The sequence below is a fragment of the Notamacropus eugenii genome, chromosome 2 (genome assembly GCF_028372415.1).
Source record: "Notamacropus eugenii isolate mMacEug1 chromosome 2, mMacEug1.pri_v2, whole genome shotgun sequence".
Classification (NCBI taxonomy): domain Eukaryota; kingdom Metazoa; phylum Chordata; class Mammalia; order Diprotodontia; family Macropodidae; genus Notamacropus; species Notamacropus eugenii.
In genome coordinates, this window is record NC_092873.1 from 223011980 (window position 1) to 223032291 (window position 20312).

The window sequence follows — 20312 nt, forward strand, 5'->3', positions numbered from 1 at the left end:
GGGAAACAGAAATTTATTGCTGTATATTTTGAATATTCTCTTAAGTTCTACTATGTATTGGCAATATTTTTTTCTTATTTTGTATTTAAGTTTTAATATTTAAGTTTATAATATATTTTTTCTTTTCTGATTGTGTATTTAAGTTCAAAATAAATTGACTTTAAAAATTAAGAAAAAAATTTAAAAGAACATGGAAGGTAGCTCAGAAATCCCATCTGTCAATTCTTTCAGTATCTTGGAATGTGGTTCATTTGTGACTGATGTCCTGAACTTACCGAGGGCAGCTAGGTGCTCTTTAATTATCTTTGCATTTAAATGAGGTTACTAACTTCCTATTAGCCATTTTTGCTCCAGCCTTTCCGGCTGAAAGAGCAATATACTTGGCAGAGAACACAGAGGCGAAACAAACATTGGGTAGCTCTGTATGCTTTTTGTTAATCACCATCATCTGGAAGGGATGGTGTTATCACTTCTTCACCGCAGCATGACTTGCGTCTTTCTTCATTTTCTGGATTCCTGCCTGCTCTGTCTAAGCTGGTAGCACCCCTGACACTACACTGAGTAGATCAGGCCCCACTTCTGCACTCAAGCTCTATTACCCTGCCTGACTTTCATCCTTCTACATGTATTTTCAAAATCTATGTTTGCTAGTAACTTCCGTATATACAATTATAGAAATCTCTTTAGACCAAAGGTAACACTTTTTGGTTCATGGATCCCTCTGGTTGTGTGGTGAAGCCAATGGATCTCTTCCCAAAATAAATATTTTAAATGTATAAGACAAAATATATAGGATTACGAAGGAAGTCAATTGCATTGAAATGGTTATCAAATTTTTTTAAAGTTCATGAATCTTGGGTTTAAATGCCTCTACTTTAGAGAATTTTACACATACCCTTGGCTCTCTATTCTTCTCCAGACTATTTTTCTGTGTGCTTTCAAAATGTCATTCTTGACTTCTCATCCCATGCCTACTGGGCTAACGTGAATGAAAGAAAAAAGCATGTGTCAGGGCTTATTATGTTCCAGGCATGGTGTTATGCACTGGGAATAAAAAGGCAGACAAAGAGAGTTAGTCCTTCACTTTAGACCCTGAGGTTTACATAAAGTCATTACATATAATGGAAGCACTTGGGAAAGTTCTGGTTTGGGGCTGGTTAGAAAGTGTCATGGTGGCTTGGCTCTCCACAAGATAAGGGAAAAGCTCACTTATTAGAGTCCAGAGCCCCAAAGGAGAGACACTGAGTTCTGGTAGTAGAGGAAGGTGACCTGAGTGGCAGAGGCCGTAGCTAGGAGTTAGACAAGAACTTCCTTTATAGACATTTAGCTGACAGAATCTCACTTTCTTCCTTCCTTTGGAAACTAACTTGCCTAACTTCTAGGTCCATCTCAGATCATGCCAGGCTTTCCTCTTCCCTGTCCCAAACTCTAAAATGAAATGTTCACTTTTTCTCCTAGCTCTCATCACTTAGACTTCACAAACCTGCTATTCCTTGAGGGGAAGCAAGTTGGGGATAAGAGTTAATCTGTTTTTTCCTTTGCTTGTTCTTTCTTTGGAAGGATAGAATTAACATTGTGATAAGTCAATGCATTATTAGATATTGGCATAGAGATCACCAGATATTCATGAATACCATATATGACATTCTTCCTCTCTAACTCTCTTAACTAGATGGTCTTAATAAACTCTAATGACTATCATTTCTGATTCAGTCTCCACTGATCTTTTCCCATGCCTCCTACTTTTGTTTCCTGGATTCCCATCTATGAATATATACTCTTTTTTCTCAATCACATGTAAAAATAATTTTTAACATTTGTTTTTAAAAATTTTGAGTTCCAAATTTGATCCCTCCTTTTCCTCTCCCTTTCTTGAGAAGAGAAGCAGTTTTATATAGAGTATGCATGCGCAGTCATGCAAAACATATTTTCATATTAGCCATATTGCAAAAGAAAACAGACCAAAGAAGAGAAAAATAAAATATGCTTCAATCTGTATATGAATATATATTCTTTTTTCCTCTATTAATAGTATTTTTAAAAGTTACATGTAAAAATAGTTTCAGTATTCATTTTTGTAAGATTTTGAGTCCCAAATTTTTTCCCTCCCTCCCCCTCTTCCCCAAGACAGCAAAGCGATCTGACATAGGTTATAAATGTACAATCATGTTAAACATATTTCCACATTAGCCATGTTATGAAAGAAGAATCAGAACAGAAGGAAAAAACCATGAGAAAGAAAAAACAAAAAAAGTGAAAATGGTATGCTTCAATCTCATTCAGATTCCATATTTCTTTCTCTGGATTGGATGTGGATAGCATTTTCCATCATGAGTCTTTTGGAATTGTCTTGGATCACTGTGGAGAATACGTGTTCTTAAGAGATAATCCTATCCCACCTAACCTTCCTTTTCTTACTTGGTTCTTTCTGAGCAAAGTATATCCTTTCATAGACACATTCCAGTCATGGGTTTCACCCCAGTAAGTCTAAGTAAGTCCTTTAACATTCACTTTGCTTCTTCGTATTAAGATTTTTAGTTTGTCTTGTTATCCATGCATTACAAGCACCATACATCTTTAGAATTAATAATCCACTTAACTCTAAAACACAACAGTCAAAAACCATGAGACATCCCCTCTGTTATGCAATTTGCTTCCTGAAGATAAGTTACTTGTCTAGGAAGATGCAACCATCACTGTAGACACAGAAGAGGACCACAAAGCACTGAATACCATTTTGTATTTTGCTTTGTTTCACGGGTTGTCACAGGCACGCAGACAGGCAAACAAGCACTTACAATGTGCCAAGTACTGTGCTAAGCAGTGGGGGGGAGGGTGGTAATAAATACAAGCAAAAGGAAAGATAGCCCCTGACCTCAAAGAGCTTACCTTCTCCTGGAGACTGACAACACCTAAGAGGGAGATAAAAAAGTATGGTGGTAAGGAGCAGAGAGGATATCTGCACGGGGCCTGGTAGTAAAGTCTAGAGATGGAAGAACAACTGGGAAAGGGATGAAGAATGGCTATCCTTGGACCATCTTCAAAATGTAAGAAATTCACTAATGGCAGAAGAGGGCCAGGAGGTGTGGCAGAACAGTGCTCCAAGCTAAGAAGACTCCTGCATTGAGGACAGTTCCAGGGCCAGAAGGCAGTTAAGTGATGGGGGCCAAATCTGGAGAAAGTCAGATGTACAGCCAGGAAGGAATGAGGCATAGTCCATCTCCAAAATGGAGCCCCCAGAGGGAACATTTTGTCACAGTCAAATAATTAATACCATGGCCACTAATTAGTGATGCATCTACCCATACTCGGACATGACTGCCAAGACTATACTGAAAACATTTTAGCAAGACAGAAGCTCCTATAGCTTGCATTATAGTGGCTTACTCTTTGAGAAATCTAGGGCTAGCTACCTCTCTATGCAATGGGACGTCACAGTAGGACTTAAGGGGAACATTGAACATATTTAGTAATTGCCTAGTATGTATGAAGTGCTTGGCCGTGAAATTCAGGAATTTTACAATTTAGAGAAAAGTCAAACTGACATAAAAAGATATGAGAATAAATAGAAATAAACGGTTAAATTTTGTAAAAACCATATACTCAAACAGAGTAATGGAATATCTGGAAGAAGGTGAAGGTAAGGAAGAGTTTATGAATAAATGAGCTTTAACTTTCAAGGGAAGAATCAGTTCACTATATAAAGACAAGAATGGTCTTTCAAACATCAAAGCAATGTGTAAAATTCATTTCTATTAATTCTTTTCTCTTGGATATTAAGGTTAGATTATTAATTCTGCCATGAACATTTTTTCCTTTTAAAAGATGCAAACTTTTCTTCACCTCTTTGTTTACTATCATTATTTCAAAGCAAAGGCTTTAAATCTCAGTACTTGTTTCCAAGGACTTGTCATTTGATCTCTTCAATGAAATTACCTCTAAGATCAATAAATGAATCTTTAATTGCAAGTGAATGAAGAAGGCTTAATAGCCTACACTTTGACAAGCTATTATTGCTTCTTTATTTAGATGTTAAACCAAACCAGGAAGGGCACACTACTGAAATTAATGTTTCTAGTAAAATACCACCTAGAGCCCATCTACAATGATGGTAGAGCTTGAGTAAAGTACATCCTAGTGAGCTAGATATCTTCCATATCTCTGTGATACCAGCTGTGAAACTTGTACATACAAATAATTATATGAGAACTTCATAAAAATTCATCTATGTAGGGGTATTTCTAAAATCATCATTCATAAAAGAACAACATGAAATTCAAATTGCTGAGCCAAAGGGAAGAAAAAAGATATTCACAATAAAATATACGACTATAATTCATACTTTGGGTTAGCTTTCATTTTCTATTAAAAAACAAAACATTAATACTCTTGCAATAGCCTTAAATGCCAGGCTAAGGAGTTTGGACTTTATTCTGCAACTCTTATAATATACTTAATTTGTTACCATCCTAAAGAATTAAATCTAGAGACTATGTCTCTCCCTAGAGAAGAAAGTTTGATTAGTGTACATATGAAAAGATTCAAACATTCAAAAACATAGATAAAAATCTATAAAAATATACAGAAAAATTCTTTAAGACTTACTATTATTCATCTCAACTACACATCATTTTCCTAATATGCCTAAAAAGATGACACAATTAACTTTTGTTGAGACTCCTCATTTGTAAAAGAGATAGATGTATTTATATAGCATACATATAAAGATAATTTGGCGCTCACCCACAAGAAGCTATCACTTGAACTGTAGTAATAACTTGTATTCTTTTTCAAATTAGAAAAAATGCAGAATTCTAATAGACATATTTACAAAACAAATCTATGCCCTTAATTATGGGGGAAAAAAATCAAGAAATCTTTCTAGCTATACAATTCTTACCATGGGAAGACTTTCAATTTTCCTTTCAGTTCTACCAAATGTGTTAACAATCACAAACTGGTACTTATAAAACTATTCCAAAATCCTGTCAATTTCAAGAACACTTTAAAAACATAATAGGTGATGGGCTAATGAGTTACTGTATTTCCACATATATGCTACAAATATAGAATATTTATCACTAAGATCAGATTTATGCTATTATTAAAATAAAAAGTGAAAAGGCAAGTTTTGAGTAAGAACTAAATCCAACTATTCAGTTTGACAAACTATGGCACAAGATACTATGTTAAATATGTTTAATTATTTGCATGAACAAATTTCACAGCTGGTATCACAAAACATGGCATATAGCTCACTATAGCTACAAAGAACTGGATAAAGTAAATCAAAATCAATAAAATAAAGAAGCATTTATTAAGCATGTAAAATGTGCCAGGCATTGTGCTTGAAATATAAGTATAAAGAATGAAAAAAATCCCTGTTCACAAGGAGCTTATGTTCTAATGGAGGAGACAAAAAAAATATATGTATATAATATACACACATATCACAAATATAAAGTGAATAACTGCAAATATACAAAGCAGTTGAATAGAAAGTAGGTCAGCCAACAGTGTGCTTCCTTTCCAAAGATATAGTCATGTAATACACAGGAAACTGATTCAAATTTGTAAGAGCCATTCTCTAATTGAAAGGTCAAAGGCTGAGTCGGCACTTTTCAGAGGAAGGAATTCAAACTATCAATGGTTTCATGAAAAAAAAAATCCCTAAATCACTAAAAATTAGAGAAATTCAAGTTAAAGGTAGCACCTCCCACCCATCAGATCTGAAAAGTTCAAAACAAGGAAAATGATTGCTGGAGGAACTGTGGGAAAACAGGTACTATTTGTAATTATGCCCCCAAAAGTATATCCTTTGAACCTGTGGTACCACTAGTTGGTCTACATTCCAAAGAGATCAAAGAAAAAGGAAAAAGACTCCTATGTACAAAAATATTTGTGACAGCTCTTTTTTTTGTGGTGGCAAAGAATTAGAATCTGAAAGGTGCCCATTAGTGGCTGAACAAATTATAATATGTGAACATGAGAGAATACTATTGTGAACATGAGAGAATACTATTATAATTTAAGAAATGATGGAAGGGGATAGTTTGAGAGAAAACTGTGCAGACTTGTATGATCTGACATGGTGAAGTCAACAGAACCAGGAGAAAAATTTTAAAATAACAATAATACTATAAACAACTTTGGAACACTATAGGAATCCTGACCAATTACAGTTCTAGAGGGTTCATGATGAAACATGCTACCCCACTTTCTGGTAATAATGTACTCAAAATGCAGACTAAGACATTTTTTTTCCTTTCTGTACATAGACAAATAAAGACTGCTTGACAGTGTTTGTTTTTTAGGGATGGGGAAGTAGGAGGGAGTGAATGTGGACCTAAGATAAAACAGAATTTAAAAAATTTTTCTTCAGAGAAGTAGTTCCCATCTTCTAGAAGCTTCTAATCTAGTTATAAAGATAAGACAGATAGGTAAATGGTTATCTTTTGAGACTTAAGAGTATTTCAAGTAAACAATAGAAGTCAAAAGGAAATCAATTCATTTGCCTAATCTACAAATGAATCAAAATGGCAATAAACTCAAGTAGGATTTCAGAGGAAGAGTTTTCATTTTGTTCTAAAGTAGTCAAAGAAAAGGTTTATGGAGGAGGTGAATTTGAATTGATCTTTTAAAACGTATACAGTTTTTACAGAAAGAGATAAAGGAGACAGCAATATATTAGAGCATAAAAGATATCACAGAGCATGCAAAAACATCAGAAAATTCCTACAGGAAAGATAGCACACTATATGTTTAGAGAGCAATGAGTAATGTGTTTTGTATGAGGCAAAAGGCTCAATATGGAAGCCAGGGATACAGTGGTGTACAAATTAACTGAGACAAAAAACAATTACATTTATTGAAATAAAATAAACTTGAAAACTTTTTTTACATAAAAAACTTTAATATACATTATGCCCTCCTTTTGCTGGTTACTTTCTTTTGCTTTTCATTTTATTAATCTTTGATCTTCAGAGTTTCTCTATTTAATTGGTATTTTTTGATTGTATGCTATTTTAAAGATGCATTATTAATTTGTTGATCTCTTTATTTCTTCTTGTTGATGAAAGTATTTAGATATAAATTGTTCCCTGAGGACTACTTCGCATCCTTAAAGTTTTAGTACTTATCTCATTGCTACTTTTTTCTTGGAAGAAATTATCAATTATCAGTTTCAATTATGAAATTATCATTTCTTTGATTTTCTTAATCTTTAGGATTAAGTTATTTAATTTTTTAAACTCCATATCTTTATTTCAAAGACTTTTCTTGATTATAATGTTATTTTGCCATGGCCAGGAAATGATGTGCTTAATATGTATGGTTTTCTGCTTTTGTTTTATGTCCTAGAATATGACTAGTTTTGAAATTTATACATATGTTTCCATTAACTAATTGCCAGAAATTGATGACTTTTAACTTTTTACATGTTCCGCTCAGGTCCTTAATTTCTTTTTTGTTTGTAATTTTGATAGATTTGTCCAGGTCTGAAAGGGGTACATTAAAGTCTTCAAATAAATTTTTGTTGTCTATTTCTCTGTTATTTAAATCACTTTCCCTTTAAGTATTTGGATGTTATGCTATTTGGTTTTGTTTGTGCCTATAATCAAAATGTATTTTATTTCCTGTTTATCTCTTTTAACCACATTTTTTAACTGTTGTCATGTCTAAGATCAACTTAATTGAATTCAGTGAGATTTATTAAAACATCTACTATGTGCTAGGCATATGCTAGACACTAGAGATAACAAAAGAAGCTAAAGACAGTTCCAGGGCTCAAGGAGCTTACAATCAAATGGAATCTAATTATACACTAAACCAGAACAAAATTATTATCTTCACTTTTTGCAGTTCATCTAAGGCATAATAAATTTGGTTCCAGTCCCTTATTTTAACTATATGTGAATATTTGTTTCAACTGTCTTTGTTCTAAACATGTGATTGGATTCTACTTTCTAATCCTCCCCAGTTTTATGGATAAATTCATCTCATTCACATTCATAATTAAATTGAAATAGCAAATTAAAATTTATCTTCATCATGTTATCTTATAATTTTTCTTCTCTTTTACAAAGAGAGAAAGAGAGAGAGAGAGATTGACAGGATAAGGCATGTAATAACCCTTGTAAACTGTAATTGAAGAGACTGCTTTTAATCTATTACCCTTTTTCCCCTCCCCTTCATATCCACCTGGATTCCTTTTTTTTAAAAACCTTCTTTCCTCTTAATATTCTTTAATGATCCATTCTCTGAAGCTGAAGTTTGTTTTTTTTTTTTATGATTCTCTTCTCCAATCCTACCTTCTCTCATGGAACCCTCCCTCCCCTTTTCCCAACCCAAAATTATTCTATTGAGTTCAATGTCTTACTACACTTAAAAAAAACACACACACAAACAAACAAACAAACCTTTCTTACATGTGTATGTCCAACCCTTATTTCTTTGATTAAATTAGAGTGTGATTCAAGTGATTCCTACTTACTGACCTCTATGTTCCCATACTTTTCTTCTTCTGCACTTCACTTAAGAGACAGTAATATTCTACTTTCTTCATCATTTCTTGTCTCGTTTAATGTGATCTATGAACCTTGAGGGTATTAGAATTCTAAATGGATGTTTCTCTTTTTTCTCCCTCTTAGAACCTAAACATTTCATAATTGCTCAACTCCTTCTACTGTACACATATCACTTTCCTAGCTTTCCTGTGACTCCTATGTTTGCATTTCAAAGCTCCTAATGAACTCTAGTCTCTTCATCAGAAATGCTTCAATGTTCTCTATCCATTAAATATCTCCCTCCCTTTCACCCCCCCAATTAAATCCAAGTGTTAGAGGGCAAATTATTCTTGGTTGTCAATTTTTCTTTTTTCTTTTGGAATACACTCCAAGATTTTTCTTCTCTAAAGTTGCTGCTACTAGTTCTTGTATAATTCTGACTGTGACTCCTTGAACTGTTTCTATCTGACTACTTGACATATTTTTTTTTCTTTGACCTGAAAGCTCTGAATTTTGACTAAGACTGGGAGGTGTCATTTTGGCCTTTCTTTCAGGAGGTGATTGGTGGCTTCCTTCTATTTTTACATTGCCTTCTAGAATATAGCAGGGCAATTTTCATTTCAGATAGAGGTAGCTAGTGGTTCAGTGGAAAGAACACTGGACCTGGAGTCAGAAGTCCTAAATTTAAATCCAGCCTCAGACACCTACTAGCTATAAAACTCTGGGCATATTTGCCCAAGTTTCCTCAGCTTTCAAATGGGAATAATAACAGCACCTACACTGCAGTGTTATTGTCAAGCTCAAATGAGATATTTGTAAAAAGTGTTTAAAAATCATGCCTGATACATAGAAAGCACAATACAAATGCTTATTTCTTCCCCTGCTCTTAATTTATGATTTCTTAACAAATGGCATTCAGGTTTTTTTTGTTTCGCTATGTTTTTCAGGAAGATAGAAGATTTTTAAATTATCTTTCAGTTTAGTTCTTTTTATTGGGTACTCTACATTTTCTTTATTATTCATTTTTATTATTTTAAATTTATCTTTATTTTTTATTTCTATTATCTTATTTATTTATTTCCATTATATTTATTATTAGTTATACTCTACATTTTCTTCTATTCTTACACTGTTTTTATTTTGTTCTAATACTTCTTATTATCTCACAGAGTTATTGTTTGGATCATTCATATATTTAGAGAACCTGCTACTTCAACAAGGGTTTTGTACTTTCTATTCTAAAATAGTAATTCTCTCTCTTAATTCTTTCCTCCAGGTCTCTTATTTTTTTACTCACAATTCCATTTTTAATTTCTACTTTCTCTTCTGGCTTTATATCTTGAGTGATATTTGACCCATAATATTTCTTTATAGAGTTTAGTGTCTTCTATTTACTTACATCTCTAGCTTCAGTTTCTGATTTGGGTTCTGGCCAGGGTCAGGCTTTTTCCATCTTCACATTCTTGATTAGATATTCAGGCCCCACTTGGCTCTAAACTCAATTTTCTGAGGTTCTGTCACTAACTTCTGTCTTCTCTGGTGTGTGGACCTGCATTCAGAGTCTAATGTGTCCTTATTCCTCTGGCCTGGGCATACTCAGTCACAGAACTACTACAGTCTTCCATTCCAGGACTGACCTCAGCTGGTCATTGCTCCAGGCTTCTAGATGGTTCGGTTGAACTCACATCATCTTCCCTTATAAGATCTTCTGGCTCCTTCCAGTGCCTATGTTTTCTATTTTTTTTAATACAGTCCTGGGCTGGATGAAGGACTTTATTGATATCCTTATCTTTCTTGATCATTATTCACTCTGGTGCCCTTTTGAAATCACTGGTGAAGTTTATTTGGGACAGGTGGGCTCCTTGACTTTTGGGATCACCATATTAATCAGAAGTCCAACAGCAATTATTTCAACATTGTTTTTGCTACACACGTATGTACTTTAATTTAGTACTTTGAATTTAGAAAAGTAGCCTCTGGTAGCTATTTGCAGGGATGTGGCATTTGTTAGCCAGTTGGGAAATTTCCACAGTGTTCTGGAATAAAATGTGAATGTTCTTAAGGCTGGGCATCAAGCTGGTCATGCCATATCAGACCCTCATCCAATCCACTATCCACTCAATGTGTGCTTAAGGTATTATGAAACTCCTGGGAACAGAATGTTCTGTATATCATTATACAAAAAGATTCTGTGCACACTCTCTGCTATGTCAATATACCTAGAGTCATGCAGGTATTATTCTCTCCTTTTATTAGTCAATAAGCACCCAGGCAGCTATGAAGCTAGATGTCCTACATAGTTATGCAAGATTGTGCAAGAGCTTGAATCCCAAAATAATTCAACTTAAACATAAAGGTAACATAAAAGTATCATAAGAATATAAAGTCTTATGTAGTCTTTTCTAAATTGGATTGCCAAGGTAACAAATCATTAAAAATTAGGTCAATGGAATGGAGTTAGGGTCATTTAAGAATAAGAATATAAAAACAAGAAGCCTGTTACTATAAATCAACCCCCCTAATTTCTCATTAAAATCCTTAAAAATGCCAAAAGATCTTTTAAAAATTTGAAAATCTTTTCCAAAAATAAATATGATCTATGTTCACCTCTGTTTCTCAGTGATAATGTATCAACAATGCAGCTTATTCAGGAAATAGAGGTGATTTTTATACTTACCAGCTTTATTTTAATGAAAAAAATTAGTGTCAGGTAACAGAAAAGAAGAAATGAGCTTTTACTTCTGTTTAATTATTGGTGTGTTATATAACTGTCCCAGGGTAAAGTCAAGGTCAGTTAATAATGTTAAAACTAAATTTTTATAATTAGGCACACAAAACTGTTTGAATAACATTGCCATTGACGTAAAAGAAAATTAATTGATAAGGTAAGACTCGCTGTTCTTTACCCAAGTTACTATGGAAAAAATGAACACATTAATGTGCTAAAAACAAACTTTGTTCTTTCAGTTTCCTGGCTATGGGCCTTTTTGACATTACAACAGGAGAACTATCATTATATTAATATCAGAGAGGACCCCATCCTTAAAATGACTTCAGATCTTCCCTTAAAAAGGAGAGAATCATCTTTTTCAGAAAAAGATGTGATCTAAAGTAGTATCTGTTCCTCGATGATAATCCATCAGTGTAAAAACACACAAATATATTCACTGGAATAAGAAGACCAACATGTGTCATTGCTTTCCTCAGAAGCTTAGACAGTTAGTGAAAAACAGAAAAAGAAAATGAACAACATCTAGAAAGGCTTTAGAAAAAGCTCAAGTTTACTATGAAGCGAAGGTCCAGTTTTCACATTCATAAATGGGACAAACAGAAAACCAGAATTTCAGAATTAGCAGGAACATAAGAGATCATCTAAATTAAACTCATACTTACCAAGAACCATGTCTACAAAACATCAGAAAAGTAGTCATTTGGCCTTTCTTTGCTTGAAGACCATGAGACAGTGGTGGCCTTGGAAATGTTGAACACCTGATTCTATAAAAACTCATGGTATACTTTCGAGTTAAGCTATGTTATTAACATTTCCTCCTTCATTTTCTTAAGTCTAAACAAGCAACAACACAATATATCAAGACTTGATTTGTAGCACTTGCTGATTTCCAAGGTGTTAATGCTCACATAAAAATTTAAAAATTGGCTCTTACAAAGTCCGTCTGAGCACACTCCAACACACCCCTTATTGGAACCCACTGCCTCCCAAGGGAAGCCATTCCTCTTTTGTATATCTCTAATTTTTAAGAAGCATTTTTAAAACAATCAAGCCTAAATTTTCCTCTTTTTAACTTCTTCTAACCATTGCTCTTATTTCTACCTTTTGGAGCCAAAGAGAACAAGCTTAATCCTTCTTTTATATGATAATTCTTAGAATCCTTGAGTACAGATCTAAGTATTCTCTAAGCCTTCACTTCTCTAGGCTAAATATTCTTCCCAACCATCACCTTCACTACCATCACCACTCACCACCACCACCACTACCACTGCCAGCAGTTCATTCAACCAATACTTCTATGGAATGAACTTAAGGTCTTTCAACATGGTCTGCTCTCCTCTCTGGATGTCCTAAAGTTTACTAATGTCTTTCCTAAAATGTGACACCTATAAAAGAACGCACTATTCCAAATGTGATCTGAACAGAACAGAGAGTACAGTGGAACCATCACCTCCCTAGATCTGGGCAATACTTCTTTTGTCATGCAGCCTAAGATTACATTAGCTTTCTTGGGTTCCATATAAGACTGTTGACTCAAACTAAGTTTATTGTCTCCTAAGGTCTCTAAAGGTCTTTCTTCCAATGCACAGCTGTGCTTATGAAGTTGATTTTTTGACTCTGTGTATATGAATTTACACTTATGCCTAAATTTCTTCTCAATGGATTTAGGCAAAAGCTCAAGAAATTATGAACTATGTGTGATGGCAAGCAAAGCAGGATCTTTGGCTGTTTTTGTTTTTGTAGAATCAAGTGCCTCTGATTGAATGATGTGATTAAAGAAGATCTTCCTCACCCATTAATGGGCCTGGGAATATTTGTACAAAGGCTCATACCTTTTGTTAATGAGGCAGTGGTTCTCAAGGGTTGTGATGCCCTCTGGCTCGAAAAATGTATAAGTTCTCTGAGATGAGGTTTTATTTGGGGGCTTACTGACTGGAAGTGTTTATTTGGCCAGAGGAGACTCTGGAGAGCTGCTAAGGAGTTCCCTGGCTTTGAAAACCCAGATGTTGGTGCTTCCCTCTCTGGTAACGATGGTCAGGCAGTCGGACCTGTCTGTTGATAGTCAGGGAGAGGAAGCCATGTCTGTTGACCTCTGATTTCTCTGTATTTTCTCTGAAGTTCCGGGTGCTGATTTTTTCCCCCTCAACTAAGTGAATGATAGATGTGCTTGATTAAAGTGACTGCTGACCCCTCAAAAGTTGCCTTTCCTTTTATACATGCAGACCTAAGAACCTGTGAAAGCAGGCCCCTCTCTGTGTATGTTGGGGTGCTTGCTGATACACCATGCTTGCACTATGAAATAGTGACTACTGCAGTAAGTTCCTGGCTCAAGTTTCTCCTCATTCCAGTCTATCCTTCACTCAGTTGTCAAATGAATATTCCTGAAGCATAGGTCATTCTCCTCCTCCACACCCCAACTGCCCCTGCAATAAACTACAGTGGCTCTTTTTTACTTCCAGGATTATATGAAATCCTCTATTTGTCTTTTTAAAGCATTTTATAACCTGCCCCCTTCTCACGTTTTAAAAAATATATATATTATTCCTCTTGCACATACTGTAAGGTCCAGGAACATTAGTCTCTTTGCAGTTCCTTATACATGACATTCTATCTCCTGACTCCAAACATTTTCAATGACTATACCCCATGCCTAGAATTCTCTCCTATCCCAGATGAAATCCAACCTACCTGAAAGAAGACTTTCCCAATTTCTTTTAATGCCTGTTAATTCTCTCTAATTTATCCTGTATATAACTTGTTTGAACATAGTTATTTGCATATTTTTTTTCCCTGCTAGACTGTGAGCTACGTGGGAGCAGGAACTTTTTTTTTTGCCTTTCTTTGCATCCTCAATACTTAGCACAATGCCTGACACACTGCCAACCTATTTCTAAATTTCTACAAATTATAAAATGTGCTCCTTTCTTAGCAAAGAATATATTTATGCATCATAAATATTTCTGTTTAATTTAACACCAAATAATTCATTTTCTAAAATAAGTCAGTTTCTAGTTCTGCATATATAAATGTGACACATAACTAAATGCTCTAAAAACAGGTCTTTACGAGCAAGAGCTCATAATTATTCTTGATTTTGCTTTTAAGACTGGGAATGAAAAAATTATGAGAAAAAAAACTTGGTAAATTTACATTCATTAGGGCCCCTTCCCAACCAGGTATAATACAAATACAATATTTCCTCAGATAATTTCCCATTTTTCCAGTCATTCACTTCAAAAGCCTCCAAAGTCTCTATCTGTAGGATTGTTGTCTAAGATTCTTGGGTTAGAGAATCTCAGATTTTAAATGAAAATCAAAAATTCTTTTGATAACTAGACTTTTTTCTTTTTTCCCAGCCCAGTTCTCCTCCCTGTTGGAAGTGAAAATGTCCTTCAATATCAGGAGCATAAGGGAAAATGTAGCTGTTAAATTACATAAAACTCATAAAACCAAACCAAATAATCTGGACTAAAAATTCTAAGCAGATTTTAAAAACTTAACAATCCAATTAAACTTGGTCATTTCCAAGGCAAGCCCTGAAAATGAAGGCTGATAGGAAATTATTTTATTCCTTAAGTCTAATTATAAAAACTGAAATTATTACCTGAGCCAAAAATACCTTTGTCTGAATCAGGAGCCTGAGTAAACAAAATAAGGAAATAACAATAGCAAAACCAAGGGTGAGTTCACTTTTAATGTGTCATAAAACCAACTGCCACCAAGGTATTTTTCCCCTTCTAAAGCACGGTAGGAGCTTAGTTATAGAATCATAGATTTAGGTCTTGGAGGAATCCAAATCTAGTCTCATTCAGCCTATCCCCTAGTTTTACAGATGAGGAAACTGAGTCCCAGAAAAATGAAAGCTGTACTGCTAGGAAAGAGCAAAGCTAGCATATGAAACAAGGTTTTCTTATCTCGAATCCAACATTCCTGCTACTATTCCATTCACTCAAGCTAATACTGCCCATGAATCTGTTCCACAGATTAAGTTATCTGCATGTTATCAATAACCAAAGTCTATGATTCTGATTCACTCTAGTTCTATCTCCTTGAAAAATCCAATAATATTCTCTGTCTCTCTCTTTCTGTACACACACACACCCCATAATGTACTCTAGTATATTACAGCCAGCATTATAAATTTAAATTTAGCCTCCATTCTTTCCTCCAGCAAAAATATCAAGAAGTTTTCCCCTAAAAATCTGTTTCTGTATCTGTATCTATGTGTATTTCTGTATCTATTATTCTCTAAAAAATTTTTTAAAATGCTCTGATAGACTCAAGGTCTTTTTCTCTACCTTCTCATTTAATGTTTATATTTAAAAACTCACAGAAAGAGCCCAAGGGACTCCTTGTGACCCCATATCCTATCCAGGACACTGTATGACAGAAGAACCACAGAAGATTCAGTTGATGAAAAATGGGAAGCTTTACAACATTCTCCCTTCAGGACACATGGCTCAATAAAGTTGTAAAACTTGGTATGTCAGAAAGAACCCCCTTGTCATCCCAAATGAGAGCTTCAACACTGGATAATTCTTCTTTTCTAGTTATACCTGATAGGAGATTGCTTTGAAGTGAGGGGACTTTTACTACTGTAAAGGGCAGCTGAGTGGCTCATTGGATTGAGTGTTAGATCTGGAATAAGGAAGACTCTTCTTTCTGAGTTCAAAACCAGCCTCAGACACTTATTAGCTGTGTGACCCTGGGCAAGTCACTTAACTGTGCTGGCCTCAGATTCCTCATCTGTAAAATGAGCCAGGGAGGGAAATGGGAAATCACTCTAGTATCTTTGCCAAGAAAACTCCAAAAAGGGATCACAAGGACTTGGCCATGACTGCAAAATGACTGAACCACCACAAAGGATTGCAGTAAAAAAGTAAAGTAGTATGACCTCTAATTAAATTTTAATCTAACCTTTAACCAAAGATGGCTCAAGTTTCAGGTGAAAAATTCTGGCTTGCTGGTTTCTTTTTTGGTTATTTCATCTATTGGAGAGTTGTCAGTGTGAACAATGTCTCTGTGGATGCAATCTGACAACTCTCGCATATTACTCATAACTTCAGTAAGTTGCCTAGGGCACTGAGGGGTTAATGACTTGCTTGTGATCACCAAGAGTATGCCTCAGGAGTTAACTAGAACATAGGTCTTCCTAAAGACTAGCCCTCTATCTTCTATAGCTTACGCAGTATAACATGTCATTCTACGTTTAAAAAAATTCCAAGAACCATTTATTTCCTCCAATGATGTCTAAATTGTAGAAAACCTTTTGCATTATGGACACTTACCAGGAGGCTCCATGATCTCTGCTTTCTGTGTCTGTAAAATTGGAGTCCAAAAACATATCTTTGTAGATTCGGCCCACCAGACAATACATATCAGAAGCAACGTAGCCTTCACGTTGCACCAGAGGAATCATAATATCAAGAGCTTTCTCTCTATCTCCAGGGAGATTTCGCCTGGTGGTTAAAAAAAATTGTCATTTTGACATACATCACAATAGTAATAGACACAAGCTATCTTTCTAAAACTTCACATATCAATGACATGCAAATAAACTTCAACAGGATTTTGGTTGTTCAGCTCTTGCATGCCCTGCCTAGTTTGTGCTTCTTTGTTCTAGGCTTGATTTCCTTCTTTTTTAATTTCATCACAACATAATGATCTTGCCATCCTTTATTTATGAAAGGGAATCACTATTGATCCCTTACTGAATTATAGGGAAGGCACTGAGCATTGTTTTTCTCTTAGTGCTGATGAACTGGAATGGATCCCTCCACATTCTTGCTGTGTACTTTAGGAGCAACAGCATGCTTTTGTAAGATGGCTAGCTGAGATTAGGGGTGAAATTTGTGGTTGTGAAAGAGAGCAAAGTTACTTGGCTCCACTCACTCCCTCTCACCCAGTGAGCTAACAACTAGTAACAGACAATTCTAGAAGAACGTTTAAAACCATAGGCACAAAATGGTGCAGCCAGGAAGGACTTTAGAGGTTCCCTGGTCCAATTGCCTCATTTTCCTATTTCTGTTTCTTTGCTAGAGCTATCCTAGAACGTGCTCTCTCCTTTTTCTGGCCTCTTGGATTCTTTGATTTCCTTAAAAACTCAGCTCAAATGCCACCATCTGCAAGGAGGCTTTCTTATTCCCCTCACCTGCCTAAGTCTTTTCATCAAGGTCTGTTTTATATGTGCCTTGTAAGATATACATGCACACATACTATATATACACATATATAGACATACACATATGTTATAAATCACACTTACACATATATGTACACATGTAATATGCATATATTCTATGCACATATAATTTTACTATATATGTAGTTATATATTAGACATATATTCTATGTGTGATATATACATGTATCTTATAGCATTCATATGTATATAGAATATATACATATAATATACATGTGTATATATTTAGTATATCTGTATTATATATTATATGTATATTATTTGCCTCATTTTCCTCATCTGCAAAATGAGTTGGAGAAGGAAATGTCAAACCACTACCATATCTCTGCCACGAAAACCCCAAAAAGGGTTTCAAGGAGTCAGGCAAGACTGAGAAAACAACTAAACAACAACAAAACAGAATTTATATTTATGTGTGTGCATAGGTCTCTCTCTCTCCATATATGTGTATTCATGTATCTATGTATATACACATATATGCATGCATGCATGCATGTATATTCCAGCAGAGTGCCTGGCACATAACAGGAATTTCATGCTTATTGACTGACTGACTGAGTTACATATGTCCATGTTCTCTCCCCCCAATATAACATAAGCCCTTCTGAGGGGAGGACACACTTCATTTTTCGTTGTCCAGGACAGAGCACAGGGTATGGAACAAAGGCAGCACTTAATCGATTTTTGTAGGTTGACTGGAGAGGAAAAAGTGGCCTAGGTCTCAGGGGAAAAGCATGCTAAACTGGAAATCACAAAGGCCTGCGTTCAAATCTTGCCTCAGATACAACCCCATACCCTTAACAAGTCTTTTCACACTTTCTGATCTTCAGTTTCCTCTTGTGAGATGTGAGGATAATCATATCCTTAACACCTATGCTGAAAGACTTAAATTAGATCATGCACACAAACTTTAAAAGTCAGTTGTTATTACCACTACCTAGTAATCAGAAGCTGGAATTAGTACTTATTCCAAGTTCAGCAGGTTATTTTTCCTTTTATTTAACCACACTGTTCCTTAAGCAAGATAATCAACCTACTTAAAGAGTTCTCTCAATCTCTGAGTCATGAACAATCTGTTTTGTTCTTGTTCAGTCATATCTGTTCTGTTCAACTCTTTGTACCACATTGGGGTTTTCTTGGCAAAGATCTGGAGTGGTTTGTCATCTCCTTCTCCAGCTCACTTTACAGATGAGGAAACTGAGGCAAACAAGGTTCACATGACTAGAAAGTGTGTGAGGCCAGGTTGGAACTCAGATGTGGCTGACTCCAGTCCTGGTGCTCTATCCACTAAGCCTCTTAGCTGCTCCAAGTAATTTGCTACCACACAATTATCATATAATGACTAGACTGCACATATCACCTTCGCAGATTGGAATGGGTAGCAACGTAATAAAGATATCACATTTCCATTCCTCAATATGGTTTTAGGTTCTAAAGGTAGGCTATTGACCTTTGCACTCAACTGCGAGAATTCAGAACCCTGCTTTAAGCAACAACTACATTTACTCTTTCTTCACAATTTACTTTAGAAGAAAGCAACTTTCAAACATTGATGAGGGACAAAAGATATTGCAGATTAAGTTTTTATGGACTTTGGCTTCCCCTTTGGAAAAGTGAAAGCAATAGAGTACACTCTATTTTCCTGCAATGATCTGGGTAATGTTTGCCTGGAGGTAGCAGTACAAAATCAATCATCTTTGGAGGTTCCTTTAAGTCTGATGCTTCAAATGAAGGAAACATTAAATGGATGAACCAACAGCACAGGGACTGATTTCACTGGTAACATTAGGGAATTATATGGTTGGTAAATGACAGGGAGGTAGGGATTTGGGAGGGAAAGGTACACTATCTTTTTAGGGTCTTTTTTTTTCCATTTTATCATTATCTTCTTCCCTGGAATGGAAATGATTCAGTCAGTTCTCCCACAGCATAGATGATCAGTGACATAAATAACTGAAAACAAAATAGTTCACCTGCCATTCCTCCATGAAAGTGAGATGTGCTAGGGAGGAAGGGGGGATATGGCATGGAGAACAATGGGGAAATTCATCTCTCTAGGACCATTCCAGAGACAAAATAGAAAGTGGTATTTGCATATGTAGCAGAGCAGAGAGAAGGCTCCTGGGCTTATAACGAGTAGGAGAGAAGAAAAAGTAGATAATATTGGTGCCAGTTAGGATCCATGAACAAAATCCAAAATGTGAGCTATGAAGACCTGAGTTTAATCAAGAGTGCTCAGAGCAGTACTTGAGTAAATATTACCAATAATCAAGACCCAAGGGTGGGCAACGATCAGCCATCACTACTCCTGCTCAGTTTCAGAATGCAATTCTGGGAATAGCTATGGGTACCTTGTTTTTCATTTGCTAAAGATATTTGTGTAATTACATAATTTTAGAACATCAAACCATATGAAATAAAGAAAGTAGAATTACAAGAACTGAGATTCAGAAAAAGATAAGAAGGACTTCCCAATGCACGCCTGGGTGGTTTAATAATTTGTTCACTGATAACAGTATTAAATTCTACTAGGGAATGGTTTCTGTGCTGCAATAAACATACTCCGTGACCAACAGCCTGTGAGTTAAACAATAATGAACTCCTGAGTCACAGAAGGAAAAATATTCTTCTTACCTGTTCAGTGCAAATGCATAATGGAACTTCACATGATGATGGGAGGCCAAATCAAAGGTTGGCAGCTTTTCTAAAGTTTCTACAAGCTTCACAATAGAATCGTAGTCCTTTTAAGCAAGAAAACGACAGAGAATGAAATTATTAAAGCAGTACACTCTGACTATGAAAATGTTATTGGCAGACAGGAAACTGAGAGCTAATTCTGAGAATGGTATTATCAAGGGGAGTATTGAATAGTTGG

General features: G+C 35.3%; 1 protein-coding gene across 1 annotated transcript in view; it reads right to left on the reverse strand.

Moving 5' to 3' along the window:
• Positions 1–20312, reverse strand: part of MAP3K5 (mitogen-activated protein kinase kinase kinase 5) — a 452961-nt gene that overhangs the window by 296149 nt on the left and 136500 nt on the right. The window contains exons 6-7 of the mRNA XM_072637677.1: positions 20072–20178; positions 16524–16694 (exon numbers count right to left, since the gene is read on the reverse strand). Coding sequence (XP_072493778.1) covers positions 16524–16694; positions 20072–20178 — 278 coding nt within the window. The remainder of the gene's footprint in view (positions 1–16523; positions 16695–20071; positions 20179–20312) is intronic.